Below are 27,390 nucleotides of genomic sequence, written 5' to 3' on the forward strand. Positions count from 1 at the left end.
TTGACAGAAAGCACCTGCTGTAGCAATGTCAACACACACACACACACACACACACACACACACACACACACACACACACACACACACACACACACACACACGCACGCATGCAGACACACACACACACACACACACACACACACACACACACACACACACACACACACACACACACACACACACACACACACACACACACACACACACACACACACACAGAGCTCAGTGTTGAGAAATTCCATGGGAGGAAAAATGACTGCAATATTTTCCAATGGCGTGATATGTATGGACTTTTCTCTTAATTTTCCATGAAATGAACAGAGGGAAGGACGGCAGACTCTGTCGGGTAAAATGTGAATTAAAAAAATCAAAGTAAAAGAGAGTGGTTATTTGCTGTAATAATTAGTTGGTTTTTAATTTTGAGACATTTGTTTACATTGTCGTTGCTTAACCTGAGACTCAAAACCATGTTGTATAACACATGATATCGTTTATCAACGTTATTAATCAAAAAAATATCCCATTCCGGGTTCTTCTGTGAAACTCTGTGCCCCACTTTGTTGTTCTGGAGGTTAATGGGACATTTCCAGCAGCTTATAGAAGTACATTTAGTGGCTGAGAAAAGAGAGGAAATGCAGAGTATTAAAAGGCATTAGTGTGTTTTACAGAAAAGTCATGCAGATTATGATCCAATCCACCTACTGTATCTCTGCTTAATGGAGAGAGAGACCTTTCTCTGCTTTAACCTTTCCCCTCGTTCCAGAGTCGCCCTCCCAACCCTACTCTCAACTGTATCATAACATCATACTAAAATAACACTAGAACAAATGTTGGTTATTGTTGATGATAAAGATTATTTTTGTGCATTTTAATTGTGTTTTGAACTTTAAGGGAGGCACTACAGGTCAAAGCTAAACTAAAAAATGTCACCATGATAATTACCTGTTCTGTAAATATACTAAGGATGTTTTTTGTTTTGCAAGTGTTCTAAAAAGTTACGTTTAAAAGGGAAGATGAGGCATTGTTTGTTTTAATATTTGTTCATTTGCACAGAAATCTGAACATTAAATAAAGCCAGGTTCTAAATTCGTGTTTCACCTTGTTGACAAATGAGTGTATACGGTTGTTTTAGATAGTGAAGAAGATAGTGTCAATGGCCATAAAAAAAGAAAATACTTCAAATGAAATATTAACAATACTCTCAGTAAAGAGCTTCAGAATAAATAGATATACAGATATAGAAACAAAGGGAGTAAGTACGATGTATGTAAGTGCTACTGAAGTGCAGATTTCTAGTGAAATACCCTGAAAATATATTCAATCAATTTTGCTTACTTAAAGTGTAAAGGTTAAACTATTTAGCTACAATGTATCACAATCAAACCTCCCTAGTTGATAACTTACAGTAAAAAAATTATTGGTTTCTAGTTTTCTGAAATGAAATGATTGAAATGTGGAAATATGCAAATGATGCATAATCTTATTTAACCTTTGGATGTTTTCTTTCCACTAGCCTGAAAAAAAGACAGCTAAAAACTACCCAACAAACTCCCACTTTGTCAGATTCACACAACTGTTAAATACAATGACTGACTGTAATGACTTGAGCGTAAAGAAAATATTGCCCTTGAACAAAATGTAACATGTCGGAATATATGTGTGTATGTAATTGAGTGTGTGTACGATGCATACAAGTCTACGTCTCCCCCACATCAGTCTACCACCTGTTTTCCCAGAGTAATGACCTCAGCCTGCAGGCGTCTCTGCCGAACACTGCCAAACTACATACAGCTGTGTGTGTGTGTGTGTGTGCGTGTATGTGTGTGTGTGTGTGTGTGTGTGTGTGTGTGTGTGTGTGTGTGTGTGTGTGTGTGCACATGTGTACGTAAAAGAGAGGGAAAGAGGGACAGAGGCAGTACAAATAAGTACGTCAAGACAGGAAGATGAAAACACAAGTGACAGAAAATATGTAATAAAGTAAATATGCAATAAAACGTGTGTCAAAAAGAGAGCAAATGCGTGTGTGTGTGTGTGTGAGAGCATAAACACAGAAATTGAGTTGTAACAGCTGCATGGACGTAAATGGGGGAAAATATAGAAAAATTAAATAATGTTAGAATATGTTAAATAAATAGTGAGGGATTGGAAAAAGGAAAAGTGAAGGTAATTGCAAAAACAAGAACAAGGAGGACATGTTGTGCTCGAGGAAATATGGGGAGGTAATGATTTTAAAGAAATAGAATTACTGAAAAGAGTGATAAGGAGAGTTGCATAGCAAACAAAAAGGAAAGTGGTGAATGAATGCATGAGAAGAACTGAAAACGTCTCAAACACAATGGCTTCATTTCAGACATTACATCACTCCTTCCTCTCACTTTATTTTTCCCTCATCTCTTTTTTTCAGCATTTTTATTGAGTCTCTTTCGATTCTTTGGTTCAAGCTTCCTGTTGAAACAGACACACAATATTGGGTCCACATAATCCAGTTTTTGTAACTACAGTATAAAGAACTGTGGACAGATGTTCATAATGTTGTTTACTTTTTATAATCAGTTATTGCTCATTTTAATCATGGCTGTGTTTTGTTTTTGCCCAGAACTTTTACAACAAACCTTTTTACCTTATACTGTATGTCAAAGAAAACTAATCTGAAATGCTGTAAAATGTTTTAAAGAAACTTTGCTTCCCCCTCATATCTGCATAATGTGATTCAAGCGTATAAAATACAAAAAATGTATTCTAGTAAGGCAATAAAAAACGATATATGTTCTTGTAAAGCATAGCTTAAATTAAGAAATACCAATAGAACAGTGCTTGGTTACCCTGCCTTCTGCATTCTGAAACAAGTACTCGTAAACACCACACACATGTCCTCTCTTGTAAAAGTCCTGAGACTGGGAATCATGCGAGTTCGGTCCGTCCCTGGCAATCTTTTGCAGACATTTCCAGCATTTATTGTGTCAAAGAGAGAATATTGATCATGTGTCTATTGGTCATAAGCTTTCCACCTCCATAATAGAGGGGTGATACTTTCTCAATAGGGTTGAGAAATTGAAAGTAAGGTGGAAGGAAAAATGTAACTGTAAACCTCTGTTTGACAGCCGAAGTCACCGGCGGTGTCCCCCAGGGCTCAGTCCTCGGTCCCCTCCTTTTTATCATTTACATCCTTCCCCTCGGACATATCCTTAACCAACATGGCATCCATTTACACTGCTATGCCGATGACTATCAACTTTACCTCTCCTCCAAGACCATCACATTTATAGTGGTTGAAACGTAATGCAATCGCAAGAAGTTAATTGATAACGTAATGCTATAAAATTCAGGGTCGTCCAACTTCACGTCGTAATGTTTGATGTGATGACGTTAAGTAGTCTTATTTAGCTTCTCATTAGCAATCGACATTTTCATGACACATAGAAGCTTCAGACATTCGCTAGTGGGGTATTTACTGGCACATTTTATGTTGTACAACTAAACATGAAAATCTCGTTCAGTCCACATTTGGGGAATCTAACCGAAAACTCATTCAAGAAAACTTTGACTACGGGAAAACTCAAAAGTGCTGAAATGCTGACTAATTTCTGTGTTTCAGGACTTATTCTTGCACCACTCTGAAGCAGTTTAATTTACACTTTTCTGTTGTGTAAATACTACAGTTATAGGTAAACAAGTGTAAAATGGAGTGTAAATACATAGAATACTGATAGTTGAACCCAGATACGTACAAATATTTTCTCTAGTCTGCAGGACTAGGACATATTAGCTCAGCTGCTGAGGGCACACAGCTCAGAGACCCTGATAGCAAGCACCCCGCCCATGGAATAACTTTATATAGAGCTGCTGTGTTTTCACTCTTAATGAGTCTGTTTGTGTATCAGCCAATAACCCAGAGCCTGAATAAACACACACACTGGCCCTAATGACAACACAAGGAGCAATTTATGAGCTTTTGTGTGTGTGTGTTTATAGAGTCCATAAATAAGACTGTTTTTTTAGCACATATCCCTCACTTTATTTTATTCTCTTTTTCCACTGGTTGCATACGTATAAAAACAAGTCAGAAATGTATTTGGATTAACTTCAAGATCAAGCTTTAAAGTAGTTTATACAAATATTAGCCTTAACAAGGAGTTTTACTTGTAATGTTTTTTTGGGCTAAACCACACGGCACTTCATAAAGCTTAATGCCAAATTTGTCTCTGGGGACGTCCAAAGAGCAGCAAAGTGTCTAAAAAGTGCACCACAGAATTAAATCGAAAAGTCGTTTTTCCTAACTTTTAAGCCTTTTTTCTACCACAACTTTAAACTGACATCATGAATCTAAAAACACTGTCGTCTTCTTTCCACTCATGTCAAATCGTTGTGTTTTATCAAAGTTCTATCCAAATTCATTATTAGTGTCCCATTGTCCCCAAATTACATCTTTTAGAGTGATGTTTCAACTACGCAGTAATATTCTTATTTATGTAGAAGACAGGTTAAGCCCAAAAAGTTGGAGCCCAAAATGTGATAATGAAGACCCGTGACTTCGGTATATTGTTATACAAATATATAGAAATGAAGATGAAAATATAAATAATAGGAATAAGAAAACAGTTAAAGGTGGGGTAGGTAAGTTTGAGAAACCGGCTCGAGATACACTTTTTGTTATATTCCATGGAATGCTCTTAACATCCCGATAGCAATGAATATATTAAGTGCTTTGACAAAAAATCCATAATAAAATGTCATCTGTGGAAGCTGTAATACTGTAAAAAGCACGACCAATCATTTTAGCCGGCCCGGCTAAAATAACTGGATGGCCTACCTGCCTGTCAGCCTTCCATCTGTGCACAAACTTATCTCGTGCCCTCATTGGTCATGTGCGCGTTCGTGTGTGTTGGAGGAGGGGCTCTGTAAGGAAGTGGCATATTTTTTCCGGTTGTGTATTTTCAAATTCTAGCGCACTCGAGCTGGTTTCTCCAAAATGACATACCCCACCTTTAAAATAAATCCCCGCTCTACCACTATGGGTCTCTCAGCAATGGAGAGAAAGTCTCTGTTTATTTCAATAAATACATTTAATTGATGATAAAAAAATATTTAATTATTAATTATAAATTCATGGTTACATTTATAGCCACGTTGTTGTTTTTGTTTTGAGAAAGATAAAGGCGCAAAGAGAGAGAGAGAGGTATAATTAATATTCCAAAATTATTGTTATGTTTATAATTGATAGTATTGGATAGTCCAATACTGCAAATTGAGACGAGAGAGACAGCTGGACAGATATGCGTGAGAACAAGATAATCTCTGTGGGAGCTGGCCAGTGCCCACACACACACACACACACACACACACACACACACACACACACACACACACACACACACACACACACACACACACACACACACACACCACACACACACACACACACACACACACACACACACACACACACACACACACACACACACACACACACACACACACACACACACACACCCCACTGTACCACAGGTGTTCTCCATTTAGAAAACATCACTTCAAAGTACTTTAACAAAGACCAGAGAGAGGGGGGGCAATGCTATGCTTTTGAACTACTGGAGTTAGAACAGTAAAGCTACTGTTAGCGCCCCCTACAGGACACACCGTTAGTTACAACTGCAACACAATACTGTTGGACAGACACACATCTAAATGTCCCTTCAGGATACTGGACGTCACAGATTTTTCACAGAGAGAGAGGTTTTGAAGAGTGTATTGGTTTGCATGTCCGAACATCTGGTGTGTGTGTGTGTGTGTGTGTGTGTGTGTGTGTGTGTGTGTGTGTGTGTGTGTGTGTGTGTGTGTGTGTGTGTGTGTGTGTGTGTGTGTGTGTGTGTGTGTGTGTGTGTGTGTAAATATGCTCAAAGCACAAATAAACATAGTAAGTTTGACTGAACTCTCTCTCTCTCTCTCACCCTCCTACATCTCCTTATGTCACACAGCTGCTTGGTTCTTTATGTTTATTGTTTCAAGTTGACAGAAAAATATCCCAAACTAAATATGGAAAACATTACTGCCGTCTGTCTGACTATATCATTGTAATTCTTCCCTCCTCTTGTTCCCTATTCTTTCCTTTATTTAGCCCTCTATCTTTTTTCCCATTCCTCTAACCTCCTTCCCTTCTCTTTCTTAACTCACCCCTTCTCTCTTTACTCCTCCGTCTCTCTTGGTTGATTTTACACTGTAAGCCATATTCAATTGCCAACAACAAAAACAGTTTTAAAGTATCTTGTTTTTTTGGCTGTGGGAAGACATAATAGTGTGTTCAAACCAAACGAAAAGCACATTTTTTTTTTGCATCTAGATTAACACAGTCAACTCAAAAATGCAAATTCACATCATTCGAAATTTCCATTGCAACAAAAATGTTAGCGTGACAAAAGAAAAAAAAGTTTCAAACAAAGCAAATCATATTTTTCAAATAAATGATTCCTGCCATGTTGTCTATTTTGCATCCTGTCTTTTCCATGTATTGTTGCAAGCCTGACTGATTTCTAACAATATATATTTGGATATTCAGACATTCAGCACTACAATATCTTCAAAGACGATTCAAATATTTCCTTTGTGTATGGTCTTACTTGATAAAAGTGCCATATTGACAGTGAGGACTGTTATATAGGAGGTTAATGCAACTCCTATCATCATGTTTCCATTCATTCCCACAGAACACCAGCATGCTCTCAGCTCCTACCATGAGGTGTCTGTTGGCCGACAGCAGTCCTGGCCCGTATCCGCTGTTCAGAGCTCCCATGGCGCCGTTGTGCGTGTGTGCGGCGCTGGTGAGGTTGTGCATTTCTCCGTGCCCGCTCGGCATGCCCGTCGACGGCCCCACCGCGTGACTCCGCAGGACGTGGATGGCATCGTCCAAACGCTCCAGGCGGTCCTCGATACGACTTTGCTTCAGAGTGAAAGAACACAGAAAGAATTATGAGATTTACTCTCACGCTTCCTTTCTTATCTTCGTCCCTATACTTTGAATAAACATCCAACTATCCCCAAAGTTCTGGGCAAGTCATCATGATCTCTGTGTTTCACTAGAAGCTTTACAGAGATGATGCTTTACCTGTTTTAATAACCAAAGTCAGACAAAATACATTGGACAGTTGGCAGAGACTCTTTTGTGAGTTACGCTACATCAGCTGAACTTTCAGAGAAATCTCAAACTCACTAAATTATAGTTATATGGATTTTCTTAAAGTGGACCTATCATGCTATATTTGAATAATATAGTGTAGGACCATACCTATACAGTATAAGGCATATTTATACTTTTTTTTTTTCAAAATACCAAACAGATCATGCATTTTAGCCATGCCTCATTTTGCTCAATTTGACCATTTCTAGCTCTGTTTTTGGAGGGGCAGATTCAGTGAGAACAGCACCATCTACTGGCCTGGCATATGTACTACAGCGTCTCCAGCGCTTTCGAACGGCAATGGCCGTGGCGGTCTCCTCCTGATTGGTGGAGTTGGCCCAATAGCCGTAGCGCCACCGTCCTGACGTCAGGACAGTGTTCAAATCTGGATCAGTTTTTATCAGATCTGTTGCAGCCCCTTTTTTAGAGATTTGGGTATGGAGGAAAATAGAGAGGGTTGTGTTTTCTGACACTTGGTGAGTTCCCTGGAACACTGGGGACACATATTCATGTATAAAAGACGTACAAAAGTGCATTTTGCATGATAGGTCCCCTTTAAGTATACTGTATAGTTTGAATTTAGTGACTGAAAAAAGTCGACCAACTGACCATCTGAGTGTCAAAATGGTGGGAAAATGGGGTTATGAAGCAAAGGATCATTCAATGTACCTATTGTACGATCATAATGTGTATAGATTTCCCTTGAATTTTGATGGAAAATACTGTAATGAGCTCATTCAGAGATACAGAAGTGTGTGTGATAACGTAGATAACGAATGTGACGATGAGGGAGTGTCTGTTGGCCGACAGATTTAGCCTCTAGGGAGATCATGTATTTATTTATTGTGTGTATGTCATACCAGGGAGTGCAGTGGAGCAGCCTCGTAGTTTGGCGATGATGCTCCCTGTCCGCCATTCCTCGACCATACAGCTGAACTGGCAGCTAGGAGAGAGGAGACAAGGAGACATGATCAGAAGTGAAAAGTAAAAGCAAAAATGCATGACAGGATGCAAACATTTTAGATATCAGCAAAAGATGTTGGAGTTGGACACTAAAACTGATATCCCTTCATTTCTTCTGTGATGGACAGCTAAACGGTTCTTGGTAAGACCCGCCTCTCGCCCAAAGCATGCTGGGATAGGCTACATGGGTGCTGCTTGTGTAGAGAAAATGAACGGCTGTCTGCTTTTTTGGATTAACCTCTTATCCTTTTCCTATCTGGCAAAAAGAAAGCACTCAATGCTGCACCAAACAGAGGACAAAACATCCTCTCACACGAGGAGCGCTTCATCCGAACCACTCGCGGAGCTCGGACATAATAAACTGAGAGATGAGGAAGAAAGGACAAAAACAAACCAATTCATATCTCCGAGCAGAAATGCTAATATCAGGCTTTTGTTTTTTGAAAGGGTACAAGTGGTTGATTAGCATGGGCCCTCTGCAGAATAAACAAGCTTTGTTTCTCTGTTCTTTCCTGCTTTTGTGTTTGCCGTCGCTCTGAAGGGTCGAATCTGAATCGACAGGTCTCATTAGCTGGTAGACAGAGGAGGCACAATGACTTGTGTAAATTAACATTAATATGAGGTTCTGAGCAGGGTCTGGGCTCCAGATGTGACTCAAGCTTTAAACAGTTTACCCATATCACTACAAACACGTTTCACCCATCTTAGTTGTATCTAGCCATGTAGATAGTTTTCGTTTAATGTCTTGTTTATTTACCACTCTGAAACTCTTGTGGTGAATGTAGCTTCATTTTTGGTCACTTGAAAAACTAGAAAGCAAAAGAAATATCCCAATGACTTACAGTATAGTAACTCCTCAGAATGCACTAAATAGTGTTTATCGGAACTCCTTTCCAACCGGAAAATAGTATTAATGTTGTTCTAAGTAAAGCCCATTTCTATTGATGTGGGAACTCAACGTTGACCAAATCCAAAAGAAGTTTCAAACCACAAGAAAACCTATTAAACTCCATTGTATTGGTGTGGAAAAGAGATTTAAGAAACAGATATGTTTTAACTAGGACAAATAAAACCAAACTATCAGCATTGATTAAAGCAGCAAATCCACACCAGAAAGTGGAACATTGCAATTCATCTGAAACACAGCCCACAGTGACACATTTTTTAAGTCAGGTGTAAGGAAGTGTTCATGTCCAATGGGTTCTGTCCAATTAGTCCACATTCTGGTAAGAGAGAGGACCCCATATATACTGTCCATAGAGGAGAATTGGTTCTATGACGTCTAGATTCGATCTGAAATTCGAAAGATAATGCTACTTATATTGCATATAATGTGCTTTCTCAATCAGATAATTTATTGCTGGGTTAGAACTTCCAGTAGAACTTGTTTTCATTCCTAAATGGTTGTATTTTTGTGCTTGTTTCGTGTTTCTCTATAGGATGAAGCCCAAATCATTCATGTAGATATTGAATTGATCAGGAAACAAGACATCTTTAACATAAAACCAAAACATTCAGCATGGATAGAACGTGTACAAATCCACAACAGTGCAATTTATATACACAACTATGTAATCAAAATGTTAACTGGAAGTAAATAAAAGACAGCCCATTGAGGGACATACTTATCCAGTCAGGTGACAGACTTGTTCATGTTGCTGTCCTATAGTAGCTTTGCTCTTTTATTGTGTCATGTTATCTTTACTCTTCCTCCGTCATCATATCACAATCACTTGTCTTTCCTTTGCCTTTCAACATAGCCACTCTTTGAGTCCTTCCTATTTTTGCATCCTTTTCCTACTCTTCTTTCCCTCCGTTTCCTCTTCTTTCTTTATCCCTATCCTTCCGTCTCCTCTCCTCCTTCCTACCTTAGTTTCCCCTCCTTATTCCCCATCTCACCTCCTCTGTGCCCCCACCACTGATCCCTCCTTTGTAACTCTGATCTCATCTCATTAGCTTGTGTTTCTCCCCCTTTTTTCCGAATTGTCTTCCCATTTTGTCTCGCAGTCTATTCTCTCCCCTCTCCTCCATTCATATTACATGCTCATTTCCATATGCTAATTAATGAGTAATCACCTGGGTACATTCATGTGCAAATACAAATATATGTATTAAACGGCAGGGTAAATTATTCCAAGTCCAACCCTGTAAAACACCCTGGTAGAATTAGCCTTGTATATCAATTTGCATGTAGTTTGCTCTAATAGGCTTCATTTATAATTTGTAAAAAGTGGAGTAACTCTGACACAATGATAAACACCAATTATGGTTTCACAGGCAATATCCGAGGCAGCTATAATGACGAGGAGGAGGAGGAGGAAGAGGGGGGGGGGGGCTGGTGTTCTGGGAGCCGGTAGGTTTGTGAACGATTTGTCGGAGTGGTGCTCGTAATTAAAGCTATCAGTCACCAGGCGCGGAAATATCAAACGGTGTGTGTCGCAGCGACAATTAGTGACAAATTCGACACAACTATTATTAGGAAAAGTCATTTTTCACGTTAAGGAGCGGGGAGAGTTTACAACATCAGCCGCGAGGAGGCCTAATTTGTGGAAATAAGAGTAGAAGGGGGGGGGGTGGTAGAGGACACACAGGGATTATGAATGTGTTTTTATGGTCCTGTTTTACGCCCAAGTGATTACACTTAAGAAGCAGTGATGCCTAAATTAAGAGCTTTAGGTAAATGTGTTGTTTTTAGTCGGTTTATATGTTTTACTACCATTTCTTACACTGCTACTTCCCAGAGCTGTATTTAAGTCAATTGAATTAGGATCATATCAAGAATAAAATCATTTGAACATGTTAAACTTTAGTTTCCAGTCTTGTGAAACAAGTTCAAGTCAAGTTTCAAGTCAATAGAAACACATTTTAAGTCTTGTTGCTATTGTCATTTGAAACAATTCATTGTTAGTCTCAAGTCATTTAAAACCAACTTCTAGTGTAGGTTGCATTCACAAGTCATTTCAAACAAATGTAAGTCTAGTCGCTGGTCATTTCAAACAATTTCCATTAAAGTCTCAAGTCATTTGAAACAAGTGTCAGTCTTGTTGTAAGTCATTTGTGACAAGTTCAAGTCACTCGAAACAATGTCCATGTAAGTTGAAAATCATCCTAGACAAGATCAACTCATGTGAAAAGTAATTTGCAACAAGTTCAAGTCATGTCTCACGCAATTGGAAACAAGTCCAAGTCAAGTGTAAAGTCATTTAAAACAAGTGTAAGACTGTGAGGACTGTGAGTGTGATGTGATACCTGTGAGGGAGGGCGGGGAGCCGACTGGTGTGGAGGGATTGGACGAGTAGCTGTTGTTCGTGTGGTCCGGAGAGTAGATCTGAAAACATAAAAAAAACGTTTAAAAAGAGTCTGCAACTCTGAAAGGCACAACAAATATTAAAAAGACAAAATGCAATAGTTTTAAAATGGAGAAACATTATAAAGCCATGTTGCATTTATGACACGTGTAATTCGGCTGATATTTGACATGTGTATTTAGGCCTATGTTTACATGTGTGTTGGTGTGTTTCACTTACAGATGCGAGTGCTTTCCCTAAGGCGTCTCCTGTCTGAGAGCTGATGGCTGCTGCGTTCGGCGCTCTGTTAGCTGTGACACACACACGGGAACACAGAGACACAATCTTGTAAATAAGGATGTTATTTTGTAGAATTTTTAATTATTCTGTCAAATTCTGTCACACTCAAAAAGCAACACATATTTATTAAAACTGAAAGGTTTATGCTATTTGTACCGAAACATCCCAGTATGAAGTAATAGCCTATTTCATGGCTGGAAATCTCTACACATGTAGATTAATGAATGAAATGCAGAACTCGCGTAAATAGCTAAACGGTTAGCTCTTAGCTATATGCTGAGGTTAGTTCATTCATCCTCCTATGGTGTACAAGTTTGAGCATTAGACATTTCAGTTTTAAAGCCTTTTGTGACCTGTTGCCTTTTGAGAATATGCTCGTAATACAGAGGTGTTTGAAAAATGTATTATTTGTCTAACAAAACTGTTTACCATAGTTACAAGTGGGCAAAAACACAACAAAATATGTGAAATCAACACGATTTTATTTTACACTAGACCATGACTAAATTGAACCAAAACAGCATTTGTAACCTATATTCTTCTGTAGGGTTAGCCAATCATTTAAGATGGTGAAAACTGCACAGCACATCACCAGGACGGAGCTGACATCCATGGAGGACCTTTACTCCCAGCGGCTCAGGAAGAAAGCCCTCAGGATTATCAGAGACCCCCATCACCCCAGCTACAAACTGTTCTGTCTGCTGCCGTCTGGCAGGCGGTACCGCAGCATCCGGACTAAAACCACCAGACTCAGGGACAGCTTCATCCCATTAATCTGGCTGCAACTTAGAAATTATTGATCTAATATATCATATTCCAATAACTTATATATAGACTTTTATTGCACTATTCCACTTTTTTACTATTTTTCTTTTTGTATTTACTTGCACTATATTTTTTATGTGTATCTGTTTTATTGTGTTGCTCTGTTGGAGACCTAAGCTTTTCATCGTCATAACTACACTGTAGCTATGTTCATATGACCCATAAAAGCCTTGAACCTTGAAACATTTTTGATACTAAATATCCTGGTTTCTTCTTTTCTGAGGTCACATTGTTTTGTTGACGGCAAGTAAAAAGAAAACTGTGTTTATAGTGTGATATTTAGTTTAGGATACTGATTCAATATTTGACCATGTAACTAGTAATTGTAGCATTTCAAAAGTAACCCAAACCTGCTCATATGTACTGTTTTAAGAATATTTATTATTTTGATGAATAAATTGGTCTTCTTTTTTACAAAAACCGTGTTGTCGTTGTGTGCCGTTTCTTTTTTATTCATTTTTGTATCTAAACTGCAGGCAATCAAGTATTAGTGTAATTTCTGTATGCATGGGAACGGACGGTGCGTTTAGATGAATTCAAAAGACTTAAAAATACCTACTGTAATTCTACTATAAACACCTGTTTGCAGACCATGATTAGTCTCTAAATGTTATACTTTGGCAGGTCAAAGTTATACAATTTGATGGTGTGCTGACCCTTCCTAAATAATTACAGAACTATAACAGAGTTCAATAGGAACCGACACTCAACATCTACATTTGTTCGCATTCTAACTGACTGACAGCATGTGTTTGTGTGTGCAAATGTTGGACCTCGACACAACTAAATCTGTTTCACACACTTGAAGAGCACTGAGGCCAAAGAGGAAGGAAGTGACCTCACAGGACCAGATGAGCGCCCACACACACACATATACACACACACACACACACACACACACACACACACACACACACACACACACACACACACACACACACACACACACACACACACACACACACACACACACACACACACACACACACACACTCGGAGGCAGAGAGACTCATCTCTCCTGATAGCAGATCCCAGATGGAAAGTTTACGCTCGCACACACAAGTTAGACACGTCCACGCCACACACACACACACACACACACACAGCGAAAAACATCCTTTCATGGCAAATGAATCCATTACAGAAATTGGCAGGACCGGACTGCTGTTAGGGAGAAACAGAGATAGAAAGAGGGGGAGGAGGGGAGATACAGGGATGAAGATGGAGAGAGAGACAGGAAGCAGCATATGTTTTGGGGTTAAAGCCTCATGTCTCACTCACGCCATACCACTGGCCTAGTAAACCATCCAAGGGATTACTGACACACACACGCACACGCACGCACACGCACACACACACACACACACACACACACACACCACACACACACACACACACACACACACACACACACACACACACACACACACACACACACACACACACACACACACACACACACACACACACACAAGCTTGTATCCGGACTCTACTCTATAATTTAGAACATATGCAGGAGAACATCTTTTTCATAAATGAAAGCTTATAGCAGCAGAAGAGGAGAGCATCCCGAAGATGAAAGTGATTTTGCGAGTTATTTCTGTCTGTGTCCATCACCAACCAGAAACTTATATAACCATTTTAGAATCACATTATTATGAAATATGTTACTTCGCTCTTTCTTTCTTGGCATAATCGAATACATGATTGCTTTGTATTTGTTCCACGCTTCAAAATGACAGTTGCATCTGCCCTGCGGATCCTTTGCCGTGTGCCACATCCATATCACATATTACTTGTATACACTGCATACTACTGTATTCATTAGATTTGATAACATACACGTCTGCAGTTAGTTTACAAAAAATCTATGTTCTTTAAACTGAGAATAAACATTTAGATAACCCATTTTTTTTTGTATTCACATGCAGGTTCATTATAATATCCATCTATTTCAACAGCACCTCAAAATATCCACATTTGTTAGGATGCATCTGATGTAGCAGTGTTCAGTGTGGATTCATTTAATTTACAATACAAACTAATGGTCGCAGTGGAAAATATAAAATATAAAATAATGAAGATGTCCACTGAACAGTTACTGTCGTTATCATTATTACTTGTGTGGTTAGTAACTCATCAGAAAACAATGACCACACTTTCCTAAAACCCAAGGTAACTTCTTTAGACGTTAGTTCAAAACCCAGAGACATTTTATCTACTATACCAAAAACAAAAACAAGGAAACACAATTAATCGATTATCAAAATAGTACATTTTCTGCCAATTCTCTAATAAATGAACCTGCAGCTCTACACTGAAGCTTTGCCTATGACTCCTGTACCAACTCCTCTCCAGTGTGTTCCAGTTCTTAATCTAATCATAATATAGACCTGACCCACGTACATTCAGGCTGTGCCACCCAATGCTCATCATCGAGAGCTGACTGTACCAATGTGACGCTTTGTTGATGGAAGATTATATTTCCAGTGCTAGAATCAATTGTATCTGACCACAGCTGCTACTCTCTACAAAGAGAACGTACCCACTTGTTTACTCGTGCAAATCAGCCGGATGCAGAGAATCGCCTGTAAACACTGCGCGGCGGCGTTTAAGCGTTCATGTGTGCACACACGTATCATGAGTTTACATTTAAACGACAGCATCATGTTTTTTTCATTAGCTTCATGTTGTGTTTACACTCATATGCTCCGACTCGTGTGTGTGTGTGTGTGTGTGTGTGTGTGTGTGTGTGTGTGTGTGTGTGTGTGTGTTCATTCTTTCTGGAATGTTGGAGATGTCTTCCAATGAAAACAAACTTTCAATCTGTTTCTTATTGCTGTTCCATTTGTTCTATGCGACTCGAAGCAAGGGGTCCATACGGCATGCTGTGTGTGTTTGTGTGTGTGCTTTTGTCAGAAAAGTTCAGTTTGAGCCAGAATGGGAAGTACAGTTCCTAAAGTTTAGTTGTTAAGTGGTTTCGATCAATCTGAGTCTAATCCCAGCAGGGATTTTATAACTGGAAACGTTGTGGTAAGTTAACATGTGGCCTCCTGACTAGAAAGGATCGTTAGTGTTGCGTTTAAAGTAGTAACTGCGAGAAGACATGCAACAGAAGCTTGTGTTAGACACAGACCTTATGTCAGGAACTGCTCAAATGTGCAGAACTTTTTCCTGGCGTGAAATAAGCACGTTTCCACCAACTTGCTAAAAGCGACCCAAGTCAGTAAGATTCATCCTCTGGGAACCATGAATGTTGGTGCAAAAATTCACCATTAGTGTTATTATTATAATATATGTGACATGTATGTAGTAACGTGTGCGGTTTGCATTTTATTGTTCTCTTTTATCCTTTCGCCTGTATCTACCTGTCTTTCATCCTTTCTTTATAACTAATACTGTTGGAGGCGTGTGGTGCAGTGGGATGTGCGTTGGTGTTCGGATCAGGGGGTCACAGGTTCAAACCCCACTGCAGTCAGCATGTCGTTGTGTCCCTGGGCAAGACGCTTCTCCCCAAAATTGCTCCTGTGGGGATTGCCCACAGTACTGAGTTTGTAAGTCACTTTGGATAAAAGCATCTAACAAGTGACATGTAATGTTTTGTGATTTAAAAAATATGTCTATTATCATCTGGCCAGGGACAACAGCTGGAAATGAGCAATGTCTGCTAAAGCTGCCCCAATTACAGTTGATCAATGGGGACTGTCCACGACACTATAAACAAATAAACTAAACTAAACTAAATATGTTGAGGTATCTGATTTCATAAATTAGGTGTGTTAGAGTAGTGGGCTAAACCATGGGATGACTGTTAATGATACAGTATTCATTTCAAGACGTGAAAACCAACAGGTGTCTTACCCATGATGCTTTCTGTGCCGTTGGTGGAAGCGGTGCACGAGGCGGTGCTGTAGTGATTCCCCCCGCCCCCCCCTCCTCCTTCCCCTCCCCCTCGGTGGAAGCTGGACATCGGAGGAAGGCTGGAGTTGATATCTGCAGACGAGTGCGACGGGTAACTCTGCAAAAAGAAAAACAGAACAAAATTAAGCTTCTAAAAAATATATATATATTGCAAAACAGCACAGAATACATGAAAAGATAATAAACAGTGCATTTGTACATGTCATTTAGCATGTAACATGATAATGACTACAGATAGAGTCACCAGACGTGTGTTGCTTGTAAATGTATTAATTTACCCAGCTTTAATATTAACTTTTGAATTTATTCATAAAAAGGTGATCAAATACAGTGAATATGTCTCCTAGAAAAAACACTTTTATATCACACTGGCTATGATCATTGATTTAATTCGTTTAATTATTATGTTTTAGGCATACATTTGATCCCCAAAAGCCTTTGGAATAAGCTAGCTTTCCTTGAAGCAGGACAATTTACTCAACACACTTAATATCTTAAAAACAACAAAGGATAATTAAAAAGTGTATGTACATTATCTGTATTACATTTCATCTTTGGACAGACTTCCTGAAAGTAAAGCATCACCTGTGTCACGCCCTGTACAGACTCCCTGTGATTGACAGCCCTGCTCACCAATCTGTCGTGAGGGTGAATCCCGCAGTAGGAGGAGCTCTGGGAGGGGCCGTGGGCTGAGTTCCCGCCCCCCAGCATGCTGCCATGGTAACCCTGCTGGGGCATACTGCTACTGCTGCTGCTCCAGGGGTCGCCGCTGTGGTGACCGTCTGACAGAGAGACAGAGAGGGAGAGAGAGAGAGAGAGAGATGTTCATGTCATATTTGTATTTTGCCCTTTGAGGCACTTCTTGTGATTTGGGGCTATAATACATTTGGATTTGATTTGATTTTGATGTCATGTGCTGCATTCTGGTCTGAGATCAGTCTATGAGAAGGTGAAGTCATACTGAGGTTTCTATCTGCTGTCAAACCACTCTGTGCCTCAGTGTGTGCGACAACATGCAGTTTGGTGACCTGACCCACTTTATGCTGTAACCTGGTTTCAAAAAACATGATTTTAGGAACCATCTCTGTTTTTCTTATTCAGGTTAGATAATAACTTGGTTACCACTAACTTTTATCACTTCCTTTAAAAACACACTTGATGGTTTGTGACATGAAACCCACCCGTGAGAAAACTGACAGTCTCAAATAAGTCTGAGAACTTACTGTTTGTGTTCATAGACATAGACTGTAAACACTCGCCTGCAGTCAAATGTATGTCATGAATACACGAACAGCCATTACATATTATATTCACTTCTATTAAAACTTGTTTTATCCTGGACTACGGTCGCAGTACATAAATTAAGTAAGTACGTTAAGGTACATATACTAAAATTAATCCTTGGTGAAAACCTGAATTCCATTAAATAATGCTTTATGGTCCCTCTATTTGACTCTGTTAGGTTGGCAATCACTCAAATGTTTCCTAGTGTGTGTTAAACTCTCTTGTTTTGTTAGTCCATGTATTTAGCAATGTTTGCAGCAAGAAGAAGTTTAACAATTCATTGTTTATTGAAATAGTGGATTAGTTGTCTCTCTATCCAATAAACTAACACATTTACAACTAATCATTGCAGCTTTAGTTCAAAGAGTCTCAAAGTTTGCAAGCCACATGTTTTTACTGCCCTGTTCAGCAAAAGATGAATACAATATATTGGTATTTGGTAAATAACACATCAAATGTCTGACTGAAAGCTTTTGAAGATTGTGGTAAAAGAAAGAATTTCACACCGTCTGTGATCCAGTTTTCACAATGAACTCAGAAATCCACTGCAGGAAGTTTTTATGAAGGATAAATATGTGTGTGTGTTGGTTTGTTTGTTTTTAATCACTTGTGAGGACCACATTTAGAGAAACAACCTGTTCTGTGGGGACACTTGGGGACAGAATGCTGAAATGGCCTCCTGGTGGTCATGCTGTGCAATATTCCTCTTAAAAATAGTAAATATGGAAGTGTGTGTGTGTGTGTGTGTGTGTGTGTGTGTGTGTGTGTGTGTGTGTGTGTGTGTGTGTGTATAAGTACCTGGCATGAAGAATGAGCTTGGGAAGCCAGCGCTGGGTGGTTTGGAGGAGGGATAACCCGGTGAGTCTCTGTTGTAGTCTGCTGTACTGGCAGACGGAGCGTACACCTGCAACACAAACACAGACACACACAACGTCATTCAGGAATCCTCACTCTGATCAAAATACAACATGTTTTCATCACAAGTCTCACAGCCAAACACAAGGTGAGGCTCAGCAGGAGACGGCTTCACACACAAGTCATTTCCAGCAGGAATAAACAGATGATTGACACTTCACTCTTTAACTCGTGGTCTTTGTTTTTATTTTCAACCTGGAATAAATACAGCAGCTGCTCTGGGAACTCAGGAGTAACACGATCAGTTTTTAATTTATGCTCGGACAAGCTGGAAATTGTTGTATAGTTTACAAAAAAAGGTGATTTATGATTTATAAATATGTTATACATATTATGATGTATGTATTTGCCTTGGTAAAAATTAACTTGTTACCTAAAAAAAATTAAAAGCTTATTCATTATTTTATTCTTAAACAATTATTAACAATGAACTTAACTCATTTTATGATGCATACTGTAAAAATAAGGTATTTAAAAAAATAAAACAAGATTTATGTACATTTTATAGATAAATAAAGTGGAATCCAATCATATATTTTTAAAAAGTACATGTTTTAGATATTTGCTTTTTTTTCAAATCATTTTTTCTAATCATTTTGTAGGTTTTTCAACAGTTTGAAACAATGTTATTTAGGGACGTAAAGAACATTAGTTATTTTACATGTTGATCGATGATTTTGAATTTAATATTTGATTAAAGACTATTATCTGATACCTCCAAAACGAGTTGGGTTTATATTGTGTATACTGTACAGTATAGCCAATGTGTGTGTGTGTGTGTGTGTGTACACCTGCAACACAACTTAAATAATATCTAAACTAAACTTAGATAACCCTCATTTTTAAAGCACCAAATGACTTGATAACGGGTTGTTTTATCTCATTTTTTTTTTTTAAGTTAACTCTACCCTAAAGCTCAGCCAATACAAAAACTCAAAATTCACACTATAAAAAATACAACATGGCAACCACATCAATTGCATCTACATGATGCTGTCGTTTAAAAGTATGAGTGTTTGTGACCAAAAACATTTTTCCTAACATAAACTCAAGCCACACCACATATGCTTTCAGCCCTTCTTTCATTCAGACTAGTGTGATCCAGTGATTCTGTGTTCTCCTCTCAGAGGGCCGCAGTCATGCAGCAAACATGCAGCAGAACCAGCAGCCTGTCCTCCCTCCAAACAGGTGACGTTCTCCCTCACACAATGCCTGTGTTTGGTCATGCCTTCGACTGGGGGTCCCCACAGCATGCCTCTCTGTGTGTGTGTGTGTGTGTGTATGTGTGTGTGTGCATAGCGTGCGAACACTCAGCCATGACGCTAGCTTTGCGCCGCATGACGCAAACCCTGGAACAGCTGTTGAAAGCGCTCTCCTCTCCCTCAGTCTCCCCCACTGACTCACATCAAAATGAAAGCGCCGCCCCACAGCTACACCTAATCTGCCTCAAACCTCCCGAAAAGACACGGGTTGCTTTGTTAACTTAACAGTATTTGCATATGGATAGAACACAGATGTTGTAAAAGAGAATCTGATGGTAGAACACAGAGAGAAGAAATACTAGAAAAAGATGAAGAAAGAAAACAACAACACTTGGGGGCATTTAAAAAAACATTTCACTTCCCACACTCCCTGAGAGAAATTATTAAAAACAGAGAACAGCCTCAAACTGTTTCTGTCAAACAGAAAACCTCCTGACTTTTTCTCAGATCACTAAAAGCTTGTTTATCTGCTTCAGCTTTAACTTCTGAGGGGAAACATCTGATTTATTTTTCTGTAACTGTCCTTTTTATGTAATGGTAGAAGATGATGAGGGAACCATGAGACCATACAGAACAACTAAGAAGGGATATGAGACACTTGCAACTTTTTAAACTAAAAACAGTCAGTCATAGTTTCTTATATGTCGCAAATAGCTGAGAGTGAAAAGATATGAACATGGATGAATCATGGAGAGATATAAGCTGATTCACACGGGCTATATTTGCTTCCCTTAATGTGTTTTATTTTACAAGTTAATCAACTTTAACACACACACACACACACCTCTTGTTATTAGACAAGGATAACGGGATCAAATAGTAACAAGAATTTAAAAAACAGTGTTATAAAAAGGGGATACTGGGATTTCACTCATAACTCAACTTAACTGAATGTCCCTTAAACTCAACTTCATGTTTTAAATGCATCCCACAATATATCTTGAGTATTGTTCCAGCAATCTCAATGGCTTAAAAGCTTCTTATTCTATTTCTAACTACACCCATCATCCCAACAAAGTGTGTTCAGGTTCAGATGCTTTCTCTGCAATTAAATGCAAGACGGACTGCATAATGAATGAGAACTTGATGCTCAATGTACCCAACAGAGAGCTGCCTAAAAGTGTAACGTTATACAGTTAATGAATTGACGTAATGAAGTTAGATCCCTCCAGTGTGTGTTCAGTTGTGTTTCATAGCCAATTTGTTTACTTCCTGAAAAATACTGCTCGAGGAAAGACGCAGACACAGAGACAAATACCACAACAATCAGGACTTCTGAGGGGAGAGAAACACTGGGAACTGTGGGAATAAAAGACTGAGGTCAGGAAATACACACGCAAACACACACACACGCAAACACACACACACACGCTCACGCAAACTTGAAGACACACAAGTTAAATACAAAAATAAAGTGCTATAAGGAGTTAATGTTTTTGGGGATGCTGGCAATGCCCCACAATGCACCTTGCAGGAGTTATACGGATACAAATTATTCGGTCTCTGCACTTACACACACTCAGACACACACTCAGACACACACACACAGGGTCTGCAGATGTCATTAGAGCTAAGCTAATGTCAAACTTCCTCCTCCTCCTCCTCCTCCTCCTCATCCACTTCCCCTCTGAGAACTGAGTTTGTGTTCTGATGATAAAACCACATTTATTGACCCAGAGCCTACACAACAAAGTTCACACATACACACATTACGCATGCACACACACACACACACATTCTTGCGTTGACATTTATTTGATTTATATCTCATGTTGTGCACACATATTTTCCCATTGAATGCATTTTAAACTGGTGACGAAAGGCTGTGATTTGTGTGAGAGTGTGTGTGTGTCCGTGAGTGTGTGTATTAATGTGAGTGTGTGTGTGCGTGTTTGTGAGTGTTACAGACAGACAGGAACAGGTGCAGAGTGTGTTCAAGTCCGAGGAATGTAGAGACACAATAACAACTTCACTTCCTGCAGTATGTAACGCACACGCACAAACGCACACACGCACACACACACACACACACACACACACACACACACACACACACACACACACACACACACACACACACACACACACACACACAGTATCAGTTTCAGTATTCCCACTGTTACCAGGCGGACCTTCAGAGTCACCCTTGACAGTGTTGTCATTGACAACTAAAGAAACCATACAGTACACCACAAGAAAATAATGAGAACTTTGAGAAGTAAAATGTCCGATCAATAACCTTCGTGCTAGTATTTCCCAAACATTTCTAAGAATTGTGAGCCTTGCTTATGTCAAAAAGTGACTGGACATGAAGATAATCATTGCAGATTTTTTCAAATTAATTAGATTTCTACTTTGATGGAAACCAAACGGAAACAATTCAAACCAGGAGAGGAAATTAATCATAAAAAAACCAGCCTACCCACATCTGTGTGCCACTAAAGAGTCATAATAGAAACCAATCAAAGAGCAACAACAGAAACATCTGAAGCAGTTCTGTACAGTATAAAACTGCATTGAACCGGTTCTGTATGTAGTGATAGAAAAACTACAGAAACAAGTGAAATCGCTTCTGATACTGTAAGTGACAGATAATTTCGAAACAGCCAATATATCCAGGATTCCATTATATTCATCCAAAGCTACATCGTCATCAGTACATAGCCACTTGGTTGCCAGGTTTCAAACAAAATGTACCCCAAATTATGAGAAGATTGAAAAAAGAAAATGCTAAATGATTGCTTGTTCCCATCCGATACGGTTGATGTGATTAATATTCATGAAGATACGCAGCACGTAGCAGCATTCCTCCAGTTGGAAACACTTCATAATGTTGCAGAAGAAGAGCGTGCAAAACAATAATTTAAAGAGACAACAAGAAACTCGGTCAAAAAAGTAGAAAACATGATGAAAATATAACATTTGTGTTTGCTTGATAATCTGAGCAAGGTAACATCTGACCTTGGTGAGGAATGAGGAAGTAACGTTCGTCATTGCACGTTGAAGTCACTTACGTAATCATTTATTTACTAAATCTGTTTCCATCCACTCTTTTTTTCCAAGTTTTTCCAAGTTTTCCACCACAGCAAAGCTTCAAAACGTAATTGCGCCACCATTGGGACCTTGTTGTGTAAAAACTATGATCAGAACCAGAACAATGACAGATCGTCCTAATGGGATCCATGGAGCCTCGTCCCTGACAGGATCCAGTGGAAGTGGTTGTGTAACCTCCCGCTGCGTGGTGACGGATCGGGAGAAACATCACAGATTCCTTCAAAGAATCGCCCCCCGGCAACAAGGCGAGAATATTAAGGCACATTCCTCTGAAAACTGATTCCTCATGGAGTTAACCAAACACATCGAAGCACAGAACGTTTTCTGAGCAAGCAGCTGTGCAACTCTCTGACCTGACCCACAGGTACACACACAGAAACAGCAGCTCAACTTTAATTAGAGAACGTTAGCGTACTGTACGGATACATCCCAATTCTACACTCTTTATACCCAAAAGAAAATTACCATCATGGGAGAGCGATACTACATTGCCTTCAAACTGCTTATTTTGTATGATTGACAGTCACGAAACCCAAAACAAAAGCGGCAACAAATAGAGAAACCGTAAAAAACAAGTGAGGAAAAAACAAGCTAAAGTGCTGAATCATGACTTTGGAGGTTTGAGAGTCAACATTAAAAAAAGAAGAGAGAAAAGCAACAAACAAACTTAATTGTCTCTGCAGTGTTTCAGTTATACCGTGTTGACAGCGATGAAGACGCTGCAGGGCCAGAGTGTTAGAAAGAGAGACAGTAAATGGGAACAAAGTGGAATGCTAAAAGTTGGATGTGGATAAAAAGACAGAGAATGGAAAGAGAGAGAGGAGAAGAAGAGAAGAAGCAGGCTTTTTGTCTTGGTTCAGTGTTTGATGCTTCTGCTCCGTGTTATTGTCTCCAAATGTGGGGAGCATCTGTTCGACCTCCCTGCTTCCACTCCTGCTCTTCCTCCTATCCTTCCTCTGCCCTTTTGACCTCACTAAACTTCCTCAAGATGTGTGCATATTTTACATCTTAATACCAAAAAATAACTCAGTGTGAGGCGTCATTTGATGCAAAAGAAGCCCGTTAGCGTTACTGAAAGAGCAGACCAATGGGATAACGCCTCACTACCAAAACAAATGTACAGTACACTCTAAAAAACTGATATGATAGCAAGGGAAATTAGGAAAATATTCAAAGACCGAGTGCTTTTTGAAACATGAATACATATTTCTTTCTCTTTCTTTTTCAAAGCTTATAACACACACAACTTTATTTGTGATTTTGTTGTCAGTTTGCAAGTTTGGATCAAAGTCTATTGCAAACTTTCTCCAAAGTTAGTGAAAAATCGGAGTAAGGAACATTATTGCTTGTCTTTTTCCACTACTGTTATGAGATTATTTGAAGTAGTTTCATAGGACATAAGCGGTAAGCCAATTCTCCACTTAGAACTTTTTATAATATTGCAAAGGAAAAGGGTGCAACAAGAAAACCTCATCAAAAAAAGTGTAAGTCAAACAGAAATAAGGGGGAAAAAAATGGAAAATTGTGTGGAAATAGCATTTTTGTGTTTCACAATCGGAGGGCGAACAAATTATTCGCTTGAGTGGATGTTGGAGTCACATGCTGCGTTTACAGTGCGTCATTTCTTATTTGACAGATCTGTTTCTTATCGATACACCAAAATGTACATGGAAACACAAACCATGACTGTCAAATCTGGAGTTGCAACTCGACAGATCAGATTGGGTTTTTCAGCCTCTGTTTTTGTCATTAATTGACCTCCATAAAAACACTTGCACTATGACAGAACTATGGAGTAAAAAATGGAAAAGAAACAGATCTGCCTTCGCTCCTTAAAGGACTTGTTCCTGACTTGTTTTCTCTTCTCTCTGCCTCCTGCTCTCTCTCACACACACACACACACACACACACACACACACACACACACACACACACACACACACACACACACACACACACACACACACACACACACACACACACACACACACACACACACACACACGCACACACACACACACACATAGTTTACCACGCTTCATCCAAAGCAGATGTGCTGGAATGTGAACACTCAAAGGAGCAGTCACGAAACCTCTTGACAGACACACACACACACACACACACACACACACACACACACACACACACACACACACACACACACACACACACACACACACACACACACACACACACACACACACACACACACACACACACACACACACACACACACACACACACACACACACTCAGCTGCACCTGTGCCTGTCCAATTTCTCTCTCCTCCTCCCTCCTTTTTGTCCTCTGCCTTTCTCATTTCCAACATGTTGCTTTCACTTTCTTCTTAATGCACCTTCACACAAACAGTCTAACACCACGACCAGCAAAGAGTAGGATGAAACTCATCGTATGCAAACATTTGGTTCGTCAAAAGGGAGGATTTGCTGCTTTTTCTGTTATGATATAAAGCTCTATTCATCCACTGTATCCGTCCTGTCCTCCACCTCTCTCCACCTGTAGACGCACTTTTCATCTCCGCTCCCCACTCATGCCGCCGCGCTCAGAGCCGGGGGCAGATGTGGGAACGAGAATCAAACGCGCCGCAGACGGATCAAACATATTTCGGGGGTTTTTCAGTTTTTTTAGATGTATTTTTATAGCGGAGATCTGAGCCGCGGCCTCGGAATCCTCTGAAGGTTAATTATGTTCCTGATTCAAAACACATGGAGGAAAAAAAAAAAAACTGAGTGTGTGTGTGTGTGTGTGTGTGTGTGTGTGTGTGTGTGTGTGTGTGTGTGTGTGTGTGTGTGTGTGTGTGTGTGTGTGTGTGTGTGTGTGTGTGAGAAAGCGGAAGGAAATCCCACCCACCACCTCTGAGCCGAGCCCTTTATTCTACCAACCTGCAATTGCACTAATGTGAAGCAGATGTACACACACACAGTTTGGAGCATGGCCGCCTAATTGAATCCATACGATGCAGTGCAGAGAGACGAATGGAGAAGGAGAAGAAGAAGTAAGTGGAGGGAAAGAAAATGATAATTTAAGGCATATAGAAATATCAGAAATTGTTAAATATAGACACATTTGGTATTAAGAAAGGAGGGAGAGAAAAATTATGAAATTAAGATAATTTTGTATTTAAAAAAGTTAGTAAAAAAAAAAAAAAAGAGAAATTAAAAACTGGAAAAGAATAAATTAAAAATAACAAATAAATAAATTAAAAACTTAATTAAGAAGTAAAAAACAGCATGACTGCAATAAATTAATTATTATAAAATAATTAAAAACAGGAATAATTAATAAAAACACAGACAGACGAGGGGATAAGAAGTGTTAGAAAGTGATGATGGAAATGCAGATTTCATGTAAAGACAGCAAAAACACACACACACACACACACACACACACACACACACACACACACACACACACACACACACACACACACACACACACACACACACACACACACACACACACACACACACACACACACACACACACACACACACACACACACACACACACACATTTGCAAAAACACCCGTGAGTAATTGAAAACATCCAGAGCCTTCACACAGTCACAGTGAGATTCATGGACCGAAACACATTCTTCAACTCACTTGTGACGGAACACACACACACACACACAAACACACTCGCACAGACACACACACACACACACCAAACTCCCTGTGGAGCTCATGCTTCCTGTGGCTTGATTAGAGCCCCCTATGTGAAGACAAGTGGACTCAGCATGTGTGTGTGTGTGTATGTGAATGTGTGTGTGTGTGTATGTGTGTGTGTGTTAGCATGGTGCACCTGTGACTGAAGGGGGGTCGAGTTACTCAGACAGAAAACACTGGGGGGCCGGACAAAGAGCGAGGGAGAGGTGTGTGACACATGTGAGTGGCTGTGAATTTTTCGCCATTAGAAGTGTGTGTGACCGAAAAAATGAGGAGTGTGTAAGTGAGAACAGGAAAAAGAGAAATTGGCCCCAGTGTGTGAGTGAACAAGAGTGTGTGTGTGTGTGTGTGTGTCTGTGTGTGTGTGTGTGTGTGTGTGTGTGTGTGTGTGTGGAATACTTCGAGGAAAAAGGCCATTCATGACTTTCTCACACCCGCTCACACACACACACACACACACACACACACACACACACACACACACACACACACACACACACACACACACACACACACACACACACCTGTTTGTGATGCTCTTGCTCTCATTCATCAAATTAAGATTACAATTATTTTTAACGACTGATTCATTAATACATCCACTTTTTTTTATTTCCACCTCTTCTCGTTCCTCCTCAACTCACCTCCTTCCTCCTCTCCCCCCTCTTATTGTATCCTCTCCTCCCGTTTCTTTCCTCATCTCCTCACCTGTCTTGTTT

The 27,390-nt window shown here is 39.6% G+C and overlaps 1 protein-coding gene across 7 annotated transcripts in view; it reads right to left on the bottom strand.

The window, feature by feature from the left end:
* Positions 1–27,390, bottom strand: part of LOC117478868 (transcription factor 4-like) — a 188,287-nt gene that overhangs the window by 15,258 nt on the left and 145,639 nt on the right. For 4 of the 7 annotated variants that reach the window (XM_034125794.1, XM_034125792.1, XM_034125793.1 and 1 more), the window contains 7 exons: positions 18,550–18,655; positions 17,053–17,249; positions 16,408–16,564; positions 11,662–11,732; positions 11,384–11,462; positions 8,032–8,114; positions 6,728–6,934 (listed from right to left, as the gene is read on the bottom strand). In XM_034125794.1, coding sequence (XP_033981685.1) covers positions 6,728–6,934; positions 8,032–8,114; positions 11,384–11,462; positions 11,662–11,732; positions 16,408–16,564; positions 17,053–17,249; positions 18,550–18,655 — 900 coding nt within the window. The remainder of the gene's footprint in view (positions 1–6,727; positions 6,935–8,031; positions 8,115–11,383; positions 11,463–11,661; positions 11,733–16,407; positions 16,565–17,052; positions 17,250–18,549; positions 18,656–27,390) is intronic. The other 3 variants (XM_034125795.1, XM_034125798.1, XM_034125799.1) reach the window with 1 other exon arrangement.

This window comes from Trematomus bernacchii, unplaced genomic scaffold (assembly GCF_902827165.1).
Source record: "Trematomus bernacchii unplaced genomic scaffold, fTreBer1.1, whole genome shotgun sequence".
In the NCBI taxonomy this organism is placed as follows: Eukaryota; Metazoa; Chordata; class Actinopteri; order Perciformes; family Nototheniidae; genus Trematomus; species Trematomus bernacchii.